General features: G+C 46.4%; 1 protein-coding gene across 17 annotated transcripts in view; it reads left to right on the top strand.

Annotated features, from left to right (window-relative positions):
- LOC135325126 (transcription factor 4) overlaps positions 1-21,734 on the top strand; it is a 208,706-nt gene extending 186,972 nt beyond the window's left edge. For 13 of the 17 annotated variants that reach the window (XM_064502725.1, XM_064502719.1, XM_064502715.1 and 10 more), the window contains 5 exons: positions 11,529-11,664; positions 12,679-12,841; positions 15,526-15,755; positions 16,702-16,843; positions 17,173-21,734. In XM_064502725.1, the coding sequence (XP_064358795.1) occupies positions 11,529-11,664; positions 12,679-12,841; positions 15,526-15,755; positions 16,702-16,838 (666 nt within the window). In that variant the 3' untranslated portion in view covers positions 16,839-16,843; positions 17,173-21,734. The remainder of the gene's footprint in view (positions 1-11,528; positions 11,665-12,678; positions 12,842-15,525; positions 15,756-16,701; positions 16,844-17,172) is intronic. The other 4 variants (XM_064502714.1, XM_064502724.1, XM_064502713.1 and 1 more) reach the window with 1 other exon arrangement.
- The last annotated feature ends 1,790 nt before the right edge of the window (positions 21,735-23,524 follow it).

Here is a 23,524-nt window from a genome sequence, read left to right as displayed (position 1 = left end):
ATTTTGATGCTTTAAAATTTAATTCTAGGAATAACGTGGCTTACTCATATGTGGAATGGAAAAAGGGAACAATGAGTTATCTGGCAGTATTTTCAGATGGTTCAGACTATTTAGGTTAATTAAGACTGGAGGAAAATATGTGGAAATAGAAAGGGACACGACAGATCCGTGGCCAGTTCGCTGCCATGTGGCGTTGCAGGAGGACTAGGCTTGATCCCCTTCTCATCCCACAGTCTAAGGGCAAGGCAGTGCAGATTAGAAGAAAGAATTTCAATTAACCATATACATATTGGGCTGCAAACAATTCGGGAAGAAAGCATGTGCCTCTGCTAGAGAGCCGCATGGAAATTTCTCTTCAGTGTGCAAGAATCATTAAAAAAAAAACCCAAAACAAAACAAAAAAGCCCTTTGAATTGAAAAAGAACATGAGAAAGGACACCAGAACTGGTGGAATGCCAATGTATTCCATATATACGTATGGATATGTGTATATATATATACACACATATTTATCCTTACCTGGAGTGCTGTATTCTGTTTTGGTTTTCCTATTTCCAAAAAGTTTAGTAAAATTAGAAGGAATTCAGTGGCAAGCACCAGAGATGATTGCAAGCACGGAAAGGTTTTCCTGTGAAGAGAGATTGAACAGATTGTGGTGATTTTGTTTAGAAAGGAGATGAATAAGAGGAGACATAATAGAGGTATGTAGAATAATAGATAGCATAGAAAAGGTAAATCTAGCTCTCCTATTCATCCTTCCTTATAATTAAAGAACAAGGGGACATTCAGTGAACCTGACAAAAAGAAATACTTTTTATTCAACGCACAATGACCTGTGAAGTTCATTGCTCCAAGATGTAATCAAGGCCAAATGTTCAGAAGCATTCCAAATAGGATTAGGCATCATATGGAAAATGCAAACATTTAGCGTTTTACTTGACAGAATTCAGACAGGATTCCTCCTTTTCTCACAAGGGGAAGGAATAAAAAACAAGAAAGAAAAACTTTGAAGCCAGAGCGTGAGGCAACTGCTGGGGGAAGGAAGACGCTTCTGCTAGTGGCCAATTATTTCGTAATTGCCTCCTCCTCCGGTCTGCTGCACACGCTGGGATGCCCCGGTGCTGGGCGCTGCCGGGATGCCCGGTTAGGTGATTATAAAATAATTAGCCTGCTAGCATCGCTGAGGCCACGACTTGCATTCAGCGCGGCGGTCCCCGGGCTCTCGTGCGACGCTCGTCCCGCTCGGGCGCCGGAGGACTTTCCCGTGGCTCCCGGCGCCCCGCCGCCTCCGCCGTCCCCAGCTTCTGGCAAGGTCGGCTTGCAAGTTCCCACCGCCCAGGAGCTCAGCAAGCGAGGCCTGCCGTTGCCTGCGGAGGTCCGGCTGTCCCACCCGCTCCTGCTTTCGCCCTGCGAGGGGAGGTTGCGGTGCTGGCAACCATCCTTCCCCCCCTATTCTTCACCAAACAGATCTCTTCCTCGGACCTGTCCTCATTCAAAGCTGACCATTTGCCCGCAGTTGGCAAAGCGTGTAAGAACGGGATAGTTTCTGTGGCTACAACTTATTAAAACATAATATTAGCTGTTGAAATTAAGTACCTGAGAAGCTAGAATAAGGGTGGGGGTTTTTTTCACTGGGGCAGCTTTGTGACAGGCTCTGCTCCTCATTAAATTAAATGTTAATAAAAGTGACTCTGTCATGGGTGAAATGTCATTGAAAGCCACAAACGAGCCTGTGTCATTTGTAAATTCAAAAACATGCGAAGTGTTAACTGAAAAAGGCCTGGCAAGAGGGCTCTGAGAGGTAGAAAGATGCTTTTTCAGCAGCTCCGTTAAATCCGTCTCCTCTCCCCTTCCCCAATACAATTAGCATGAACCAGACATTGTTTTGCTCTCTGTGGCAGTTGCTGAGAATTCACAAAAGGAAATTCTAGATTGTAATTTAGCTTGGCCTCAGGTAATATGTTAAATACACTTGGGATACATATAATCTAAGATTTTAGTTTGTACAAAGCTATTTTTTCCTCCAGTGTTTAAACAATACTGCTTTTAATGAAGAAATCTGGCTTTATTAAAAGCCAGATCTGTGACTTACAACTGTTTCTGCATATCTGCTCTCAATCAAGAGAAAAGAGTTTAATTTTTGTAGCTTTGTTCGCTTTGCATATGTTAAACTGATGCAACATGCACCCAGGGCATCACTTCAGAGACAGTTTGTTCCATAAATATGTGCTCCTCGCTTAAATACCAGATGTAGGTGAAGCTAGATTTAAACAAAAACCCAGCAACAATGAAAAATTAAAGTGATCGTATCGTGCATCTGAAAAATGTGTCCATATTTTTAGGAATAGTTAAGCAGTCCTTTTTGCAGGAGTTCACGTGTTTTGATGGGGAAACGCAGCGCGATAGAGTCTTATCGCTCGTGCTTTGAAGACGAGCTCCTGTTTACTTCTCCTCTGGAGTCTGTAAAATAAGGAGAGAGTCAAACGGAGTTAATTGAACAGGAGAATTCAAGTAGAAGATACGCTTCTTTGAGAGCCTCGCTGCTTCTGAGAACAAGACGGGCACATTTCTCTGAAAAAACAGAGTCTGCCGAGTTCCCAACCAGCATTACTCACTGTCTGAAACCGTAACTTGTGTGAAAGAGTCAGGCCTGATAATTTCTTTTGGAAAACTGGTATGAATTTTGAAGTAAAAACATAAGAACAAAGGAAATAGTTTTTGAGTAGAGTCAGTCTTAAGTTAGCCTTTGACCATTTGATACATTCCACGCTGAAAAGGAAGTTGAAGGGGGAAAAAATCTGAAAAAAAAAAAAAAATCAAGGAGGATACTGGTAATGTTTTCCACATTTGAATTTTAATACATGAAACAGGCTGTAAAACTTTGGCCAGCTGCAGTAAATAAAGTAGCAGTGGGAGGTATGGGCCGGAAACGTGTACAGAATGTGCTGGGGGAAGTCTCCGTGCCCACCGCACACCTTCGCGCACACGCGCCCGGCCGCCGAGCGCCGCGAAACCCGAGCCCGCCGCCTCCCCGCGCCTCTGCCTCCCGCGAGAGCCCCGCGGTTGCACGGCGCATCTGCGGCTCGCTTTCTTCCCCAGGCAAAAATAACGCCAGGGCTGGTCCGATGCCGCTGCTCCGCCGAAAACGCGGAGCGAGTTCTCTGGGTTTAGTGGAATTAGTCCAGATTTACAGCTGCGTAGCGAAGAGCGAGGTTTTATTCGCTGGGTGAACCGTTTTCCGTGGCAAGCTCTCTTACGAGGGGCTTCTTCTTGTACGTCGCCGCTCTTTTATTAATGGCCCGGTAAGGAGAGCACTTCAGCGTCTCCTGATTTTTAGCAGGCCCTTGCAGTCTGCTGATGCCACCCTGTCCACCCATGAAGCAATCCCGGTGAGCTGGCTGTGGGGCTCCAGGGACGGCCCGGAGATGAGCATGGTGCAGCTCTCGTTCCCAAAGCCGTTGGCGATGTCCCGGGTCTGGAAAGGCCTTTGAGGCAGGAGCTCACGCGTTGCGGGTCCAGGTAGGAGCTTCAGGGTTGGGGTCATGTCGCTGCACCTTCCCAGCTCCGTCTCTCAAGGGCATGAGCTAAGCTGGCATTTTCAGCTTTAACTGTGAATTTCCCGGCTTTCGGTAGTTGCCGTTGTCTCGGAGGCTGTGTAGACTGGGGGGACTTCGTCGTAACATTTTAAGTGTAGAAAACAGCATTTAAATGCCAGCTTTTCCACAGGAATCTTAGAAGACACGTGTTCCCTTTGTGGCAGTGCATGGAGGGATTGATTAAAATCATTACGAAACCCAAACTGGTGCGCATTATTTTTAAGGTAGTGCTCGGAAAGCCATCGGCTTGCCTGCATGCTTCACACGAGGGCCCACAGGAAGAGAGCATGTTCGTGTGTATTTTTTTTACATCCACATTAAATTAACTTATGGAATTTTCCACCCCTAGGAATTAAAGTAGCAGCTCATGAAGTAATTCAGTTATGTCATTCATACATAAACAAAAAGAGTCAAGCAACTTGGCATTATTTAAAAGGCAAAATTTGGCTTTCGCTGTTTTTCCTTATTATCTTTTCCTCGTCTTAGTTTTTATCACAGTTGTGGCTTTTGCGTCTGTTGTTTGTTTTGTTTGACCGTGGCTTTTAGTTAACAGGTATAATATAAATTGAAAAAAAAAGAAAAAAAAAAAGGACAAAATGACCTTACTGGAATGAAATCTAACGTAACAAGCCCCAGTGTAAGATTTTTATGTAGCACCATTTTCTGCCTAATTGGTTGACATTCCTAATGCCGTGCAATTACAGCCTTTGTCATATTTTAAAATTATTTTCGAGCTATAAAGTGCATTTCGACCCGGAGAGAAACCACTGACCGGTATTTAAACAACACCTTTTTTTTTTTCTTTCCCCTTTTGCACAATGGCCGCATTGAGCTGCCGCGGGTTCGCCGGGGCACCGCGAGCGGGGCCGGGCTCGGGGGCCGGGAGTGGGGCCGGGAGCTCCCCGACGATCCGGGTGCAGCATCGAGATGGGGGACACCGTGGTCCCGCACGAGCCGTTGCGTGGGGAAGAGTCAATATCCCTAATCCCGTGCTTTATGTTGCCAAATTTAGCCAATGCTTAAGCGAGTAATCATCTCCGTTGGAAAGAAGTCATAAGGGTTATTTCATTGCCTTTGCCTCAACGGCCGTGGCAACCTGCTTCTCTCCGAAATAGGTTGCAACTGGTTGATTTCCCTTAAAACACTTCAGTCCCCTCCCAGAGCGTGGAAGAAATGCCGCGTAGGTGTGCAAGAGCGGCGCGGGGGCCGTGCGGGGCAGCGGCCCCGAAATGAGCCCGAAACCGCACAGTCCTGGAGGCCGCGTGCGCTTGGGGCATCCAGCGAGAGGGGGGAGAAAGGGAGCGCGTCCCCTCGCTGCAAAGCGCAGATTATTAGCAGCTGTTTGTCCAGTAGGGAACAGAGATTAACCTTGTAATTTTTGCAGCGCTAGAAGAAGATTTGTTTGGGAAGCTGGCTCTTCGCATCAAGCAGACGCTTCGTGCCAAATAAAACTTCCTTTCGCGGCGCTCCCGCGCTGGGGTTGAGCAGCGCTGCGATTCCCGCGGCAGCACCGCGGGGCCCAGACCTGCTCCCACCGAGCCGAGCCCAGCCCAGCCGAGCCGAGCCTGGAGCAGCGCGTGGAGCCCTGCCACGCGGAGCTCTCCCGGACGGCTCCGAGCGCGAACGCCGCTGCTCGGCCAGCATCCCTGCTGCTGCTGGAGACGTGGCACTTTTCCCCCCCCCCTTCTTTTTTAATACTGAAGTTCAGCTTTGCCACTTTCGGCTGTGTTTAAATGGCTTTTGCATACAACTGGCTTGCAAAATGCCTTTTCTTAAGGTATTTGGAGAGCTGCTTAGTGCTCAGCATTGCTTTTTTCTGTAGAAAAAAAAAAAGAACTTTGCTTTTTTCCTGATTTAATGCCACTCTTAATGTCTTTTTTTTTTTTATTAAATCCTTTCTTTTGCTTTTGATCTTATTTATAGCTGAGCCACCGGTCATATGGAAACTATTATTGTATAGCATGGAGATGAAAGACTTCAGTGCAGTTAAATAAGAGTGAATAATTTGGACGAATAATACACACATACAGTGAGAGACCATTTGTTTCAAAGTGCCCTGTGCTGTTCCCTTTTTAATATAGCAGTAGAGGTTTATAAGGGCTATGCACAAATCTGCTTTCTGTCAGACTTATAAATTGTGACAATATTGAACACATGTTAACATGCATCACCTTACAACTTTCCTGCCTCGTGTTTTTATTTATCTAATTGGATAACACAAGGGCATCGTTTTTAAAAGTACAAAGCATGTTGCACGTTGCATTTGTTCCTTATATTGGCAAATTAGGAGTAAACTCTTCCTAGCTGTAGCTGGAAACTGCCATCCAGAGAGCATTTGACAACAGTTGTTAGTTTTTCCTTTTTGTCTTTGTAGTTAGAAAGTTGTTAATTTGTCTGAGGGCCGCCGCTCAGTATGGGAAGGGTTAACGGTAGGGGAAGGGGTGCAGAGCGCGTACCTGCACCGGAGACCTTTCCCCGGTTTTTACAGCTCATGTCTGCTCCTTGCAGTTCCTGGACTTCAAATGCCCATCTGCGAGCAATAAAAGAGACGTTCGTATGACCGTTTCTTAGCACTTCTCAGGATTCACTTGTGGGTCACATAGTGGCTTTTCCTGCTTCGGAGGATAAAAAGTTGCGTGTTCGTAGCCGTGACGAAGATATATAGAGAGAGATAATTCAGGAAGGTTCAAAATTCAGTGCAGCACTTTGGGACTGTCGGGTAGAACTGGTATTTCATGGGGAGATTACAACTCAAAGACACCCAGACAGTTCTCTGTGTCAATAGGTGTCTAGTTACCGTGCAGGCACATCAACTTTTCGTGTTTACTGAAAAACAAGCACCTTCCTCATCTCCCTGCGTTCACGCGGGGACCCGCGTGTGCTCTGGCACGCGCAAATAGGCGATGCGGTGTCCATAACTCGTCTCCTTTCCCTGCGTCCTCCTGCCCCCATTCGTAGTTTTTGCTTCCCAACATAATATATTTTGCTTCCCCTTTTTTGAGAGGAGCATTTGGAAAGAAGTGTTTTACTCCTCAAGAGGTGACTTATGCGTATGCAGCAGGGAGCTGGGGAAACTGTCCGCTTGCAGAAAGATGCTTTAATTGTTCTGCAAACAAAGGTAAATTTAGTCTGTCACATGTCCTTTCCAGGGCCTGTCCCGTCATCCCCTTGCAGAAGTTACTGCTGTACTGTGCATTTGTGTCTGAAATAGCTGAAGAGTAGCCCAGGCCGACAGCCTGCTCTGGAAGCATTTATCTCTGGAGATAATATTAATAAGAATTGAATAACTGCCAAACTAAATGCTATACATTTTGACATTGATGAAATAAGCATCTTAAAGACAGCAGAACAGTTAGTTTCTCAAAAAGAAAGGAAAACCCTTTCACTTCTTGGAAACGGCCTGAAACTGTGAATGAATTTTTGCAGCCTGTTGGCTGGCTCTATAAATGGGGGCATTTTCCCATGGGATTTAATGAGGGCCCCGTTCCAACCAAGCGGGCGCCTGCTTCATAGCCGTCGCGTGCGATGGCCCGGTGGCAGTGGCCGCTCTGTGCTGCGAAGGCCAAGTAGAGATGTTGGGATACCCGATTCGTAACTTCAGACACTTTCCTATTCCTTAGCCCTTTAGCAAGAACTAAAATATGCCTCTGTTTGCCGAGTAGAAATATTCAAGTTTGCCGTACATCAGCATCGTTTTCTACTGTAAATGTGCTAAAATGCAGAAGTGTTGTGTACCATCAGGTACTCATGGGTACCCATGCAATGGGCGGATCTCCTGAGAGGGTTGGTTACTTAACAAAATGCAGTTATCCTCCACTTCGTGCTCCTTAAGGAACGTGTTTCTGAAAATCGCAGCATCTTTTGTGTATCTTTATTGATTACAGATATACCTCTGTCATATGAAATGATGAATATTTAAGAATTAATTTTCAAGTAATTTTTAAAACAACTTCCCATCCATGATGGATATATAGATTGTATAGATAATCCAAAATACATACAAATTAGCATAACCTGAAAAGCCTCGCGTTTATACTGAATATCCGTTGCCATATATACAAATTAAAATGCAAAGTTAGGAGAAGACAAGGTCTAGCCTTCTCCCCGCTCTCAGAGTTTTTAAAATGCTGTAAAGGACTGGCACAAATACAAATTCAAACAGTGGCCAGGTTTTCACGCTGTCTGCCAACCTAGTATGTAGATGCCTCCCAAGAGACGTGCGCTTAAAAGTCCCATAGACTGATTTTGACCATTACTGACCCCCTGTCCGTGGGATCATCCTTCTCTGTACTTGTATTTTTTTGCCTTCCAGAGGCTTTTTTAACCTTTAATAGCCAGAATAACCCAAGATTAGGGCTTCTCGTGTTTTTCCCTTTGGCTGACTTACCTCAAGCGCCCTGTGCTTTGCATATGAGCATGCACATGTGTGCTTGCACGTGTTCCTGTGTGGGGGAGATCATGGCTTCAAAGAGGAGGTAAGGACAGAGAAGCACACCTCAGCCTTAGAGCCCATCTCTACCTCCAGTGCTTGTTTTGCGGGTTGGTTTTTGTTGTTTTTTTCCCCTCCAATCTGCTGAGTGTTGCAGTAGGGGGCTGTTTAAAGAGATGGAAATAAATAAAACATTAATAGAACTTCAAAGTGAGTTTGAGTCTCTAAAGATAAGTATTATTTATAGATCTACACTCCTGGGCTAGGGGGGATGATTCATATCTTCACTCTACCTCCGGGCGAAACTGTTGTTTATATAATAGGCAAAACGTCGGCACTGCTTGCTGGTTAGGGAGGAGCAGAAAATGCAGCATTTTTGTATCCTCCCTTTTCATTTGCGAGCGATTCCCAGCCCGTCCCAGCGGGGCTGGTGGTACCAGGTTTCCCTCCGGGCTCACCGGACCTCTGTGTGGTCGTGCGTAGCGGTGGCTTGGCGGAGGAGGTTGTAGCCCCTGGTCCTCTCGCCGTGACGGCGAGCGGTGGCATGGTGACACACAGCTCATCAGACTGAGCACCCGGAGGTTGCAGTGCTTCTGCGCGGGTGTTTGGCTTGATCCTGCTGCTTCCACTGCTGCAATGAAATTTCAGTCTGTTGATACAATACAAATACTTAGAATAGCCAGGTTTTCTTCTTCTTGACAAGATCAGACCTAGCACCAGGGCCTTGTCCGGCTCCTTGTCTCCCTCGTGATACCTGGTAACTCACGTGGGCGTTTTTAGCTGATCTTGGCAGCGTCGTCATGGTCCTCAAGGTACTGAGCCCCTGCTAGTTTCATGAAAACAGCTGATTACGTTTTAAAGGGAAAAGTAGATGACCAGCCCATTTCAAGGGAAAATCTGAAGCCAAACTTATTGTTAATAGACGTCGTTTGCATATCCCACAGGGCAGGGCTGCGGCATGGCCTCAAACAGAGCGAAAACCATGTTGTAGCAAAAACACAAAGCCCCAAGAAATCGGCCTTCACGTGCCCTCCGTTTGTGGAACCACCTGCTACACAGGCTTAACTTTGGTCTTACCCTATGTGTGAGCACACGCGCGTGCACACACACACACACAAATGTCCCTGTAGCCTGATAGAGCTGTAGCTGACAGACTTCTGTATCTCCAAAAATATATTGTTCAAGAACAAAAATCTATGACATATCTAAGTGGTTTTACTACCTGAATCTTCTTGCAAGTGGCTGTAATTGTAGAAATAAATTATCCAGAGAAACAAGCTATGGAGCGACAGTTGCATTGTGGCATTTTTGTAGGGAAAGTTAGAAAGGATCCACGTTACAGAGCAAAACTGTCTCCATTGCACAAAGGGCCGTGGGTGAAGCAAGTCCCCCAGCCTGAAGTTTGATCGTATCTAAACAGAAAACTTTTCTCCCACTCACTGAGAGGAAAAAATGTCTTGCTCAAAATAAATCACAGGGGATAGGGACTGGTCTTTCCTTAGTGTAAGGATGGTCATAGGACAGATTTGTTCACTGAACAAGCTTGAAATTTGCCATTTTGCAGGAAAAAAAATCTCAACAAACAAGATTTACAATGTTGTAGGTTGTAAAAGAGAAAACGTGGGTTGGTAGTTTTTATCGTTCAATTGTGATTATCTTCCAGATCTCTTGAGAAGCTACAGGAAGAGAAGTGTGAGGAAAGTTTTTATTATTGGAATCAATTTTTAAAATGTAATTTAAACCTTATGTCAGTAGTATCATCTTTTTTGCATCTGAGTTCAACGTTTCAGTTTACAAATCTCGAAAATTGTTAGCTTTCAGTTGTTTCTACCACCTCAGCTTTTGGGCAGGATGAAACGAGAGAGGCGAGAACTCGGGCCAGATAACCCAGAGGATATCCAAGTTGTCCGTCTTCGAGCTGGGCCACCCAACGTGAGGCACGTCCCATAGCACTCTACGGAGGCGGCTGGCCTCCCAAGTCCCCCGCGCAGTCGCAGAAGGAGACAGGCATCTCCTGAAGGAGCAGGAGCACGGTGGGATATTCCCAGTCCCCTTCCAGAGGGCTCCGTCTGTCCTCCTGCATTGGTTCTGGAAGGAGCCCAGGGAGACGCGCGGGGAAAGGGAGGGACTCGGGGAGAGATGCTGCGTCTGACAAAGTCCCTTTACAACTTCCCATTGCTCTCAGGAGTTCTGCTGGAGAAGTAATGGTTGTTTCCCAACCAGAAGTGGTATCATATGTTTCTTTGTCTTCCTCTACCTCAAAATTTGATGGTTTTCATCTTTCATGGTATCGCAGGAAAATGTAGATTGGAAGGGACTTCTGGAGGTCATCTGGATGAAACCCCGCTCAAAATGGGGCAGCTTTGAAGTCAGATCCAACTCCGAAGTTAGATCAGGTTGCCCAGGGTCATATCCAGCTGAGCTGAATCTCTCTGAGGGTGCGGAAGGAAAGCCTGTTTCACTGGTATTTTTCCTTTGGTAGGTGTTGCTAGATAATACTTCTTCTCAGAAGAATGTCATCCTGATTTTCATTACGTTTTATCATTTTCATCTTTGAGATTTAAGGAAGCAGAACCGCAGAGCTCTAAACATATCTCTTAACAGCTATTCTTTCTTACAACCAAATAACGTCGGTTCCAGTCTTTTCTTAGTATGTTATGTTTTTAGAATTAAAGCGTCTCAACAAGGAGAGAGTTTTTTGTCTCTCCTGTTTTACACTGCTTTTGGTTATTTGCATTTCGTCTCGTAGTAAAAGATTTTCTCAAGTTCCCTTTGGCAGGATTCCCTTTTATCTTTCTTACTGCGGTCTTGACTCGCTGTTAACAATTATACTATATTATCTTGTAAGTCTGATTAGAAACATTCCTCAATCTTTTTATCTGCACGAGTACTTATAATACTTTTCGGGAATAAAGGGAGATTTGCAGTTCTCTGCCGAGTTTATCCTCTGTGGAAGCACGCTTTGCGGGAGTGTTACGGGAGATGCACACCCGAGAAAGTCCAGGACGAGCACCGAGTTTTCCATATGGATATACTGTGTATACCACTCGCAGGTGACATGCTGTTACGCTTGCGCCGGGCAGGGCTGTGGCACGCACTGCCGCGGCTGCCGCTGTCAGAGGCTTAGCCGGCATCACGGGGGGAAAATGGCAGGCCCGGGAATCTCATCCCCCGAAATGAAAGCCGAATGCCAAATTGGAATTCCTGCAGGATTTCCGATAGCAGTGGGGGAATCGAGAAGCCCGCAATTAAGCATATGGGCATGAAGATAATTGTCAGATCTGCCGGCGGACGCGGTGGAAGACAGATGGGTGGGAACCGGCGCGCTCTGCCGCGGCGCCCCGGGAGACGGTTCGGCGTTTTACCTGCCCCAGCCGCCGTGCCGCCTCGGTCCCCGGCCGCCCGCACCGCGTCCTCGCCCGGCGCCGCGGCCCGTCTGCGCCCTCTAGCGCGGAGCGGCGGGCAGGGACCCCGCGCCCCTCACCGTGGCCTCTCGCCCGCAGGTCGGCGCCCACCGCGAGGACGGCGTCAGTCTGCGCGGCAGCCACTCGCTGGTGCCAAACCAGGTCCCGGTGCCCCAGCTGCCCGTCCAGTCCGCCACCTCCCCGGACCTCAACCCGCCCCAGGATCCCTACAGGGGTGAGTACGGCGGGTCGGGGCAGAGCCCGCGGTGGTCCTGCTCCCCTCTCCGGGGTCCCCGGCCGCTGGGGGTGGGCGAGGGGCTGATCCCCGCGCGGGGAGGCCTGGTGCCGAGGTGCCGCGGGCGGCACGGCTCAGAAGGCAGAGGGCATCTCAGGTGCCCATCAGGAAGGTGCCACTGCCGGGGAAACTGAGGCACACACCGCGTTTCCACCAGCCTTGCAGGTCGGGCTGTGGGAGGGTCACCACCAGACCACCCTCGGTTCCCGCGTGTGCGGCACTGCCTGAACCTAGAGGCCAGCTGGGGTTTACCTCTACTCCTAGAGTCCCATAATCTCGCAGTTAAAACGTGGAAGAATCCCAAATTTCCATGTACGATGTCCCACACGGTCTTGCTCATTCTTTGCAGCTAAGATATTTTGATTATTTTATGGCAATGACCTATTAAAGATTTTTTTAAGATGGAAGAAAAGCTATCTAGTGACGGAAAAAAAGGACTAGCAGCTAGGCGTCCCCTGTCCTCCACAAACATGAGGCTGGACGAGATCACAAGCTCGCTGTCAGTTTTGCAAAACACCGATAATCTTGTCGGCTAGCAGGTAGTGAACGTGCAGAGCTCTTTCAGATGTAGGGAAGAAATTTGCCGTAGAAGTTCAAAGTCTTACTTTCTTCCTAAATCCTCGCGCGCAGCACGAGCTCGGGGTAATGGTAAATCTATGCACTGGGTCCTCAGTCAGAGCACAGGGCGTGTGGTTTCTGTGATTACGGCTCTCAGCGCGGTTTCGCTGGTGTTTTGTGAGCTATCATCTCTTCCAAAAGATCGCGGAGGAGAATTAAACCTCAAAGCCGCAGCTGAGAACTGCTCGCAGCGGCTGCGTCCTCTGCACTTCCCTCCGCGGCCGTCGGCGGGGCACGGGCCCTCCTTGGGGCACCGTTAGCAGAGGACGCGGCCCCGCACCGTGCAAGCCCGTGCCGAAGCGTTGCCTCGCAGCTCACCCGTGTGTTCTCTCCTAGGCATGCCAACCGGGCTGCAAGGGCAGAGCGTCTCTTCAGGTAGCTCCGAAATCAAGTCCGATGACGAGGGAGATGAAAACCTCCAGGACACAAAATCTTCTGAGGACAAGAAACTAGAGGATGACAAGAAGGATATCAAATCAATTACTAGGTCAAGATCTAGGTAACAGTACATAATAGTGTCGCTTCATTTAATTCCTTTACTGGATTTCGATGAAGTGAACAGAACAGGAAGAAACTATGAGTTTTTTTCCTGGCAGGTAAAACCACAGCCTAAGTGGAACATAATGATTATTCTGGCAGTACTAAGTACATTTCTGATACTTGTACTCCAGGACTTCCTCAAATTTGAACAATTCACAAATTTGGACACTGAGCAAGTTCTCCTCAATCTATAAAGAAATTGCATTACACTAATGGATTTATTAGGCTGTTATTCCTCTCTGCCTACGCTTGCAAATTGGAATACAGTATATATTTCCACCTTTTCAAAATGTGCCTAAGAGTTGATCACATCTACACCTGAACTAACAAACTGTATTCTTTTCTTTTGACTTTGAAATAAATACGTTATAGCCAATCCTCAATTTCTGTAAATCTCTAGAGTTCCTAGGACCAGTTGGAGGATTTAGGGGCCTTGTTACAGCAGCTAAGGATTTGGCCCCTTCTCTATCTTCTGGAAGAAGATGGGCCCTCTGTTGTAGCCGAGTCCTAGGAACGGCAGTAGATTTCTCTCTTCCGTGGAGACGGTGGTGGTTGTGAAATGCCTGAATGTGTTTGGACTGACAGGGGGACAAAGTTTGCTCTGCATATTCCTTACAAGTTTTTGGAAAGTATTAGCGAAGTCACAGTTGGGTTTTATCATCCAGGAGCTGATGTCCTTGGTGAGCCTGAGTGATGTCCATGGACACTACAAATATTAACCACCAGGCTTTTCTTTTGTCCCGTTTGGCCTGAATTTCACTTCTCTGACCTGAATTTCACATTAGGACCTGAAGTGCAGCTCAGGAGTGCAGATACCTTTCCTCCTCAGTTGACTCCCAAACTACATAACAAAAATGCCGAGAAAGCTGAAATCCAGGCACAGTCCTGCTTTGTTTTCTGGGGTGTTTCTAAAAACTGAATGGAAATTTAATTCTGCCTTTTCTCCTTCCACCCCTGGTTCTCTATATAAAAATAGAGACAAGATAAGAAACATCTGAGTTGTGCTGTGCAGACATTTTCCTCCAGAGAAAGGGCTGAGACTTCAGAACTCGCAGACCTGCCCTCACTGGTTTTTAAAATGTTAATTACATTCACGTCTCTTATGATTGGAGAAAATATATGACACTTGAGATCGTCTCTCAATAAATGTGTTGAAATAACCATATGTATAAGTGAGGCTTTCATGTCCATGTATGATATGGTAAGAAGAAAGCACCTTTACGCTGATGTAAGCTGATCGTAGTCCTAGTTAATTTAACAAATATGGTGTCACTTATGCATATTTATATGTGCTTTGAAGCTTTTGTAGGCTAACATTTTTGCTTTTAACATGCTTGCAGCTTTAAAAGGTTACTCCTGATACTTAGTTATATGTCTATGTTCATGTTGTTAGGGCTGCTGAGAATTTATTACTGTATTTGCATAACCAATTCAAATTATATAGTGCCAGTGACTCACCAGTTAATATGTTTTCAATTTAAAATCATCACTTTGTCTGGAGAGAAAGCAGTTTTGCTGCAGAAGAGATGCGGAAGTTAACTGCAGGGCTCTTTGCAGCCGTAAATTACTTCCGTGGCTGTTTGCCCGTGGACGTTTCGCTGCCCCGTGCTCTGTGTCACGGTGGGGGCCGTCCCAGGGCAGCCTTTGGTGGCTTTCCACAGCCGTCCCGCGGAGGGTGGGGGGTCCCCTCACCCCCACAGCCCTGAGGCTGCAGAAGGTTTGTTCCAAAACCGGTACGATAGTCCACTAAAGGTGACGCATGCGGAGGCATGGCTGTCGTCCTGGCTTGGAAACCTAATTGATGAGGTCCCAGCATCCACGAGATTGGCCTCCTAAAATACTCAATGGAGGAAGCCAAAACAGCAGTGATGAAAGCGTAAAGCTCGTGGGTCTCCAGACTTCACCCACAGGCAGCAAAGATGGTGGGAAAACTGCTACTAGCTGCCATTGCGCTCTTTGGGATGGACGGTAAAAATAACTGAGGTTGCTGCGTGATCCTGCTCTGCCCGGTCTTGCAGCCCTACAAGAGCCTTTACATGCACATTATAGCTTCATTATATTTTATTAGTTTCACTCTGACCTCAGTCCCAGTCCTTGTCTGTGTCACCTAGGACAGTCTTCTGAGGCCTCCTTCATCCGAAGGACCATATATAATAGCTATAGGATTTCAGCTAAATAGATCTCCTAGTCACAATTTTTCTGGTTGTTACAGAAGAATATGGAATATTAGAAGTTTATTTTAATTCAAAGTGGACACGCTCCATCGTTGTTCAGAACAATGTGGAATTCAGAGAATATGTCATGACATATTTGTTGTGATTAAAATTTTGCAGCATTGGCCATGAAAAAATACTTAATTGAAAAAACCTTACATTTTTGCCCCTTCTAAATATCAGAAGTCAAGCTGTCCTGCCTTGCAGGTTATAAAGCTTCGTGACAAAGCAAGGAGTTTTACTCAGTGTAAAATTTAAGGGGAGTGAATTTTACACAGAGGTTTGGCGGAAGAAAAGCGGCAAGTTAGGATTACTCGGAAGGTGTCTGTTCATGAATTGCAGATGTACTTTTGGGTGAAGTCTGTTTAAAATCTTTGCATCGCTTATTTCCCACATCATTAGAAAATGATGTATTCCTTTTGTTTCTCAGCAATAACGATGACGAAGACCTGACACCCGAGCAGAAGGCCGAGAGAGAAAAGGAGAGGCGAATGGCCAACAACGCCCGCGAGCGCCTGCGCGTGCGCGACATCAACGAGGCTTTCAAGGAGTTGGGCCGGATGGTGCAACTCCATCTGAAGAGCGACAAGCCCCAGACCAAGCTCCTGATTTTGCACCAGGCTGTGGCGGTCATCCTCAGCTTAGAGCAGCAAGTCAGAGGTCAGTGTGCCAGCCGGGCTCCTTCAATTCCTCCTGGTTTTCAGTCGTACAAAACACACCGAGGTGAATTTGGAAACGCCTGGCCGGTGGCACCCGATGCCAAGGAGGGAGGCAAGCCCTAACCTCCCGCACTGGAGGGTAGCTGGGCACCTCGCCTGTGCTGGACGAGGGCACCCGAGGGAGATGAGGTCCCATGGCTGTTGGAGATGAGTTTTCCCCAGCCCTTCCCATACAGCTGCTCCGCATTAATCCATCGGTCCAGGGAGGGAGACAGGCGATGCTAACGCTTGGTGTCCGGGCTGCTCTCACGGCATGTAAGATGCCGCCGGAGCTCTAGATGGGGCTGAGCAGGGTCTGAGAAGTGCCTCCTCCTCCCCAGGCAGATGCCTGCACCGTGGTGCAGCTGCTGCTGGGGTGTTGGAGGGATGAAGAGCCCGGCTTGCCTTAGACCGCGGCCGGGACACCAGAGTGCTCAGCGATCACCATGGTGGGCAACCAATGCATGCTCAAAGGCAGTGGGGGTCTCAGAGACCCGACACGCTCACCACGTTACATGGATGCGGGGCAGGAGCATCTCCTTGCTGGATTTGAGCACCCAGAGTCACGGTGAGGTCTTCCTTCATGGCCCCACACTACATATATTGCTGTTTGGCATTGTCAGTACATTTTACGTTCTTTAGGAAGGTGCAGATTCAGTACTAAGCTTGGCTGCTCCTTAGCAAAGCGCAAACAGGAAGGTATTTGCAGAGCTTGTGCGCGGAGGTGCACTCGGTGCATTTCAGCACGTGACCTGCCCAAGCAGTATCATCAGTTTCGGCCCCCTAAATTCCTGCAATGAGACTGCGACGAGTAACTTGCTAATTGTTTTAAGTGCACATGCAATGAAACGAGTGGTTTGGTGTGCAAATGTGAATATTTGAAATTGCCTTTTGCTCCAATTCAACAGAAAGAAATCTGAACCCTAAAGCAGCGTGTCTGAAAAGAAGGGAAGAAGAGAAAGTATCTTCAGATCCTCCTCCACTTTCCCTGGCGGGACCCCACCCTGGGATGGGAGATGCATCCAATCACATGGGACAGATGTAAAAAAGGCAAGTTGATTTCCAGCAATTCCCAGGTACTAGCAGCCTGCTCCCAAGCGCCCGGCGGATTACGGTGAACGGAGGCAAAGCTAGTGCATAGGGCCTCCTCCTCCTCCTCCTCTTCCTCCTCCTCCTCCTCCTCCTCGGAGCCAGGGCTGGGACGGAGCGTGAGTTAAGTAGCGGTAACAGGCCCATCACCCTTAACCGATCGATTACTGACCCATCGCGTAAGCACGCTGGATTTCCAAGGCCGCGTTCAGATCATTTGTTTAAAGAGGATATAGTTATGCGCGTTCAACTATCCTTGACTGATTCGACTTTTTTTACTTCTTTCACAGGTCCAAGTTGCCACATTTCTTCATTTAAACAAGAGACCACTTCCTTAACAGCTGTATTATCTTAAACCCACATAAACACTTCTCCTTAACCCCTTTTTTGTAATATAAGACAAGTCTGAGTAGTTAAGAATCACAGACGCAAGAGATTTCAGCATTCCCGATTATTAAAAACGAGAAAAAAAAACCACAAAAAGTGCAACTTGAGGGACGACTCTCTTTAACATATCATTCAGAATGTTTAAAGCAGTATGTTACGAGCTGTAAATGCACAGCCTAGAGACTGAATGGCAATCTTCTCCACACTGTGGGACAATGCATTTGTGCCTAAACTTCTTTTGGAAAAAAAAAATATAATTAATTTGTAAGTCTGAAAAAAATATTTAATTTAAAATTGTAAACTTGCAATAATGAAAAAGTGTACTTCTGAAGAAAAAAAATGAGCGTTTTTGTTGGTGTGCTAGACAGCTAGTGTTTATACTTACTGGATATTAAAAGGGAAGCTTTGCTGCCCAGATATTTACAAAACCAGCAAACGTCCTAATGAAAACTGAAGTGATGACATTAGCCATTCCTTAGGGTAGGAGGAACAGATGGATCTTATAGACCTATGACAAATATATATATATAAATATATATATAAATATATATTAAAAATTTAGTGAATATGGTAAGCTTTTGTTCATTCGTTTCAGACTTTTTTGCTCCTGTAAAAAAATAGTACTGATTAACTTTTTTAAAAAGAAGATTTTACTGTAAATAAGGATTTTTTTGTCTTATTTCTGTCCCTCTCCCCTGTTTTTGTTATTGTAACCTGTAGTGCCAACTCTGTCTCTGGAGGGGTAGTGCAGGATGAAATGCTGACCCTGACGTTGCTTCTCATCCATAAATAAGTAGAGAGTTGTTTCTTCAGTCTTTTGGGAACACAGGACTTAAAAAGTCACGTCATGTGTAGATACCGCAGGCAACGTTACCGAGACTTGGCAAAAGGCGTTTGTCCGCATCGTAATGTTGCTCTCGTTGACCCTTTTTCTGGGATTTTCAGAGGTACAAGGTTAGAATGCTACAATGTTACCACTGTGCCTTCCAATGTTTATATCATCAGAAACATAACATAATCAAAGTGGCTGTGATTTAACGAACCGATTAAAGCGTTACCTATGTGTGTAGCCTAAATAGTGTGCAGTGAGGCGTTTCTGAATACATGGTCAGATTTTGGGGGCGGGGGGGGGGAGAAAAACATCAAGTGGGAAAATTGCAAGTAGCGTGACAGATTCGATCGACTTTTTTTTTTGTTCTTCTCTTGTTTTTAAGTGGATTATTTAAGTGTAGACCACTTGCTGCCTCCTCCTTTCTTTGTGAAATGCCAATTTCCGTCATCATGCAGCATTACAACAAGCCTTATGAGTCCTAAAGCATTAAGTTGCACTTTCTTGAGGAGGGGTGGTAGTACAGTATTTCTCTGGCCAGTATGAATGAAGTTTTTACTTAACATATTTAATAGTAACATAGATCAAACTATGGCACAGCAACTCATCTGATAACTAGCTTTGAAGTCTGGGCACAACTGAACCAACTTCCATAGTGAATCTTAATAACGATTGACTTTGGTGTACAGTACAATTAACAGATAGTGCTCCTAGTTAAGTATTTGTCAGCATCCTTTTGTCTCGAATTCCAGTTTCTATTTTTACAGCCACACAAACCTGGCATGTATTTTAAATAAAATCTCCCTGTTCAAGTAGATTTTCCACCTATCAACACTGAATAAATGCCATAAATCCATCAAACGGTCTAAATGTTCCATCTGTTCTCCTGTTTTGCCAGTTATATAGTAATGAAAAATACATTTGTAAATTTTATGCAACAAATGGCAAACGTATCATTATTTTGAAATTGTGTATGTAAAAGTTATATTTTTACATGTAGACTCTTGTTATTATGTGTTTTAATACATTGTATCAGTTTTTTGTTTATAAAAATCTGTGTGGTTGAAAAAAAGTCTCATTTAAATGAAATAGTGAGATACAAGAATCTGAATTTTATGTTTGTTTCTGAAAACGTAAAGAACAAATATGATAGTTACCATGTGATCACCTTCTACATACCCATAAACATTTTGATTAGCTGTGTGCGTGCTGAAAACTGTAAATATGTTCAGTAGCGATAAAACTTAAAATGTTTTGATTTGTTGATAAGTTTCTCAAATGTGGAGGTGGATTAAACCACTAGAAAAAAATGCGAGAGAGGAGAATACACTAAGGTTTAATTCCGAATTACAAATGCATATTACATTTTAAATGCTGGACTTTTCACAGGCCTGGTTTATATGAAAATGGGTGTAATAAAGGTTAATTCCACCCAGTGTTAATGACAGCTGATGTTTCCGAGTGCTGGTATCCTCAGCAGGATGAAGGTTTCTGTTTATCAGTACCATATGTATTGCTGTGTGTGGTATTAAGAGTAAAATGACGATGAACAAGCCATATCTTTTTTTTCAGGAAATTTGTACCGCAGTGGATGACACTCAGTTGGGGTCCGTACCGGTGCACCACATGTTCATTTTAGGGAACTGAGAGCAGCCCTTTGAGTCCTGGAGAGTTTAAGAACCGCGCTTCTGATAAACCATGTAAACAAATATTAAGACCGGCTTCATGTTTATTTAAAGCAATCTGTGGACGGAAAATAAATGGCGCGTTTAGCTTGCGGAGTTTTTAAGGGAAAAGGCTTTCGTTGTTTCGTTCGCATCCTGCTTTCACGTAGATGGACCCGGCGCTGCAGTCGGCCCCCGCGGCCCCCGCGGGCTCGGGCACCGTGCAGGGAGGAGGTGGCCGGCGCGGGGCACGTCTGGGCGCAAAGCGCCTGGTTCCTGCGAGACGAACGTCCAGCCCTGCCGGATTTAAGCGCTGAGGATCCTATTCTCCTTCCATTCTAGATGAGGGAAGATTTTTTGAAAAAGCGAGTGTGCAATCCTTAATTTTCCCATTATTTCCCAAACCAGGTAAGGTGTGTGCATCTCCAGCTGGCTTTGGCACAGGTAATTTAGCTGGCGACACTTAGTTAAGCTAACGAAGGTTTTAGAAAGCTGTGCTCTGTGGTCATAAACCGGGCTAAGAAACTCTTTAAGAAATAAATACTGAAATAGCAGCTTTTTGAGAAACGATCCACCTCCACATTCAAGTAATTTATGAATATGCTGAATAGGGAATCTGTTCACCGAGAACTTTTTTACCATTTGTCTTCTGTGTAGCTGCAAGGAACACTAATGTTTATACAACTGTCAGTCCTACCAGTGATGCAACTTGTACTGATTCAGTCTTCCGATTTCTTTTTTTTTTTTTTTTTTTTTTTTTTTTTTTTAGTTTTTTTCAGGGGTTGGGGGGAAAGGCAGTGAAAACGGGCGGTCCGGGAGAGGAGGGTTGCACCTTTGTATCCAATAGGCAGATACGGTCCGTGTCCAAAAGTGAACAATACGGTATATTGCCAGGAATGAAGAGATTTCAGCGGAAACAAGCACAAAAAAAAAAAGAGAAAAAAAACACAAAGGAAAAAAAGCAAAAAAAAAGAAAAAGAAAAAATTAGTCCACTGGTTGACTGGAAAAAAAACCTGCAGGTGGAATACGATGAATTCCAACACCAAGGGGCACCAGGGCCTTCGGGGGGCCCTACCTTTTCGTTCTGGTTTTGTTTCGTTTGTTTGTTTTTTAAAAAAACATGTTCTTTCTCATGGGACTTGAAGTTGATTCATATTTGTGCAGTGCTGGTTTGACCATACTCATTTCAAGTATTATAGACTTATGTAATGGTGAAAATATATGAACTGTGGCCTTTTTCATTCTTGTTACTTGTGATGCAATTAAGTGAAGATAAGAAAAAAAAAAAAGCAGAGATTTACCATGTATCAGTGCCTGGCTTTTTGTTATAAAGCTTCGTTTGTCTAGTGCTCTTTTTGCTATAAAATAGACTGTAGTACACCCTAGTAGGAAAAAAAAACTAAATTTAAAAATAAAAAATATATTTGGCTTATTTTTCACAGGAGCAATCCTTTTATACCATGAATATTACGGAAAAAAAATTGTCAGATTCTGAATATTTCTTCTTTGTAGATTTTTGGAATCATTCTGAGTAAAAGTTTGTTACTTTATTTTACTATTTAAAAGATGTTATTTTACCATGTGTTATTGAGATGAAACTGTATGGTAGCTTTTTTTTTTTTAGTTGTAGGTCGCAACGGGGAAGATTTTGCGACTATACACATAGCTGCAGCAGTAAAAACAAAAAAAATGGGAAAAAAATGAAAAAAAGGGAAAAAGATCAAAAAAAAAAAGATAAACAGTTACACCTTGTTTTCAATGTGTGGCTGAGTGCCTCGATTTTTTCATGTTTTTGGTGTATTTCTGATTTGTAGAAGTGTCCAAACAGGTTGTGTGCTGGAGTTCCTTCGAGAAGATCTGCAAACAAACGACACAGCTTGGTGTAGGCCATTACCTGTTTCTCATCTGTAGTTATTCGATGCCGTCATGTACATGACCGTTCTGTAGCAATAAATGTGCCATTTTTATAAACCGCTTCCGGCACTTTTGTCTCCTTCGAGGCTGCCCGGGGCTCGGCGGCGGCCCCGTTCCCGCGTCCCGCTTTGCGCCCGGCGCCGCTCCTTGCGACGCACTGGCGAGCCCACGCGGGACGAAGCGCCGGGCAAAGGCAGCATCATTTCCATCCTCATTATCGCGTAGGTTTTTTGCTGCTCCGTGAGTGAAACGGCTGTGTTTCGCCCCAGGGCTGTGCAAGCGTTTGCAAGGATGCCGGTGCGCTCAGCCCTTGCTGCTGTTCGTGCTTAGACCTGGCGCGAGCGCCCGCGATGCACAGTCGCGACGAGCTGAGCCATGGTCACAATTTCTTTGTGTTTGTGCTTTTTTCCAATGCTGGCCGGCACCGTGGGTGACCCAAGCGTGGGGCAGCGTGCCGGGCTGCTTGCAGCCATGCGCCGGCACCCGCAGCCCATTGCACCAGCGCTGCACCCGCTGCTGCGCTTTCTGCCCGGAGGAGAAGCTCAAAGGCTCATCGCTGGTAACAAACCGCAGGGACGTGGTTGCATTGGTTGTACATGACATGCGCCCAATTTCTTCAAAGATTTTTGAAGGATAACACAATTAATTTTGCATATGGGTGGGGTTCTGTTGCACTGCTATAATTTCCCTTTTTGCAGCGTTTTGTTATTGCCACCGTGCTGCGCGGTTCGGCCTTTGCAAATGCTGCGGATCGAGCTGGGTTTAACCAAGTTTTCTTCACCGCACCGTATTGGTGTCCATGCGCTGGGACGCGGGGATGCGGTCTGGTTTCGCAGCTCTCCGCACGTCGGCTTTCGGTTCATTTTGGTGCGCTTTCTGCAAATCCACAGCCCCCGGCTGCCGCTTGCTGCCCCCGCCGACGCCAGACGTGCCTCCGCCAGCACCACCGGCCTCCAAATTTCTCTTAGGAAAAGGCCAGAAGAGCCGAGGGGCGGAGGAATGGTTTTCATCCTGCTCTTTTCCGTGCAGATACAGTTTGGGTGAAGACTCATCCCCTCATCCCGCCGGTGGCAGCGCCGGGAAAGCTGCCTTGCTCTCCCATGCAATTACGCTAGAATTATATCGGTAGCCGATAAAAACATCGCAGTGTCTCAAGCTTGTAAATCCTGGCCGTGTGGCTCGCACAGACCGCGGCTGCTCGCCCTTCCTCTCGCTCCAGCCTCCTCTGCTTCTGCTTTGGGTTTTTTGCCCCCGTCAGCGCTGGGGCTAAAAAGCAGCTATCCTCGTGGCGGTCACATTTTGCCTTGCAGCCCGAAGCCTGCGTGGGGAGAGCTCCCGCGCACGGCCCTTCGTGCAGGATCTCCCTTCAGATGCAGGTGCAAACGCAGCCGTGCTGCTCCGGTAACATTTTGCTCGATGGGCAGTGGCAGCACGGGGCTGGGGGACGAGGGTGGCAGAGCCGGAGGGGTCTGGGCCCGCCGGTGAGCCCCTGCCCCGCGGAGCAGCACTGCAGACGCTGCCGGCGAAAGCAGCGGAGCCGGGTCGGGGAGGTGCCGGCTGTGCCGAGCCCATCGCCAGCCCCGAGCCCCGCGGTGCCGCTGTGTGCAGGGGCGGCTGGCGCTGGGCAGCGGCGTCAGGAGATGGAGGAGGTGGGTGTAACCGAGCCCTGGCCCTCTGCAGGGTTCCTGCCAAGAGGACGGAAGCAGCACCCAAAGCCCCCAAATCCAGCTCTGGCAGGGAAAGGCCCCAGAACGGGAATGGGGATGGGGACAGGGATGGGGATGAGGATGGGGACGGGGATGGGGATGGGGATGGGGATGGGGATGGGGATGGGGATGGAGATGGGG

The sequence above is a fragment of the Dromaius novaehollandiae genome, chromosome Z (genome assembly GCF_036370855.1).
Source record: "Dromaius novaehollandiae isolate bDroNov1 chromosome Z, bDroNov1.hap1, whole genome shotgun sequence".
Taxonomy (NCBI): Eukaryota; Metazoa; Chordata; class Aves; order Casuariiformes; family Dromaiidae; genus Dromaius; species Dromaius novaehollandiae.
Note: the sequence above shows the minus strand (reverse complement) of the source record. Positions and strands in the feature narration are given on the sequence as shown.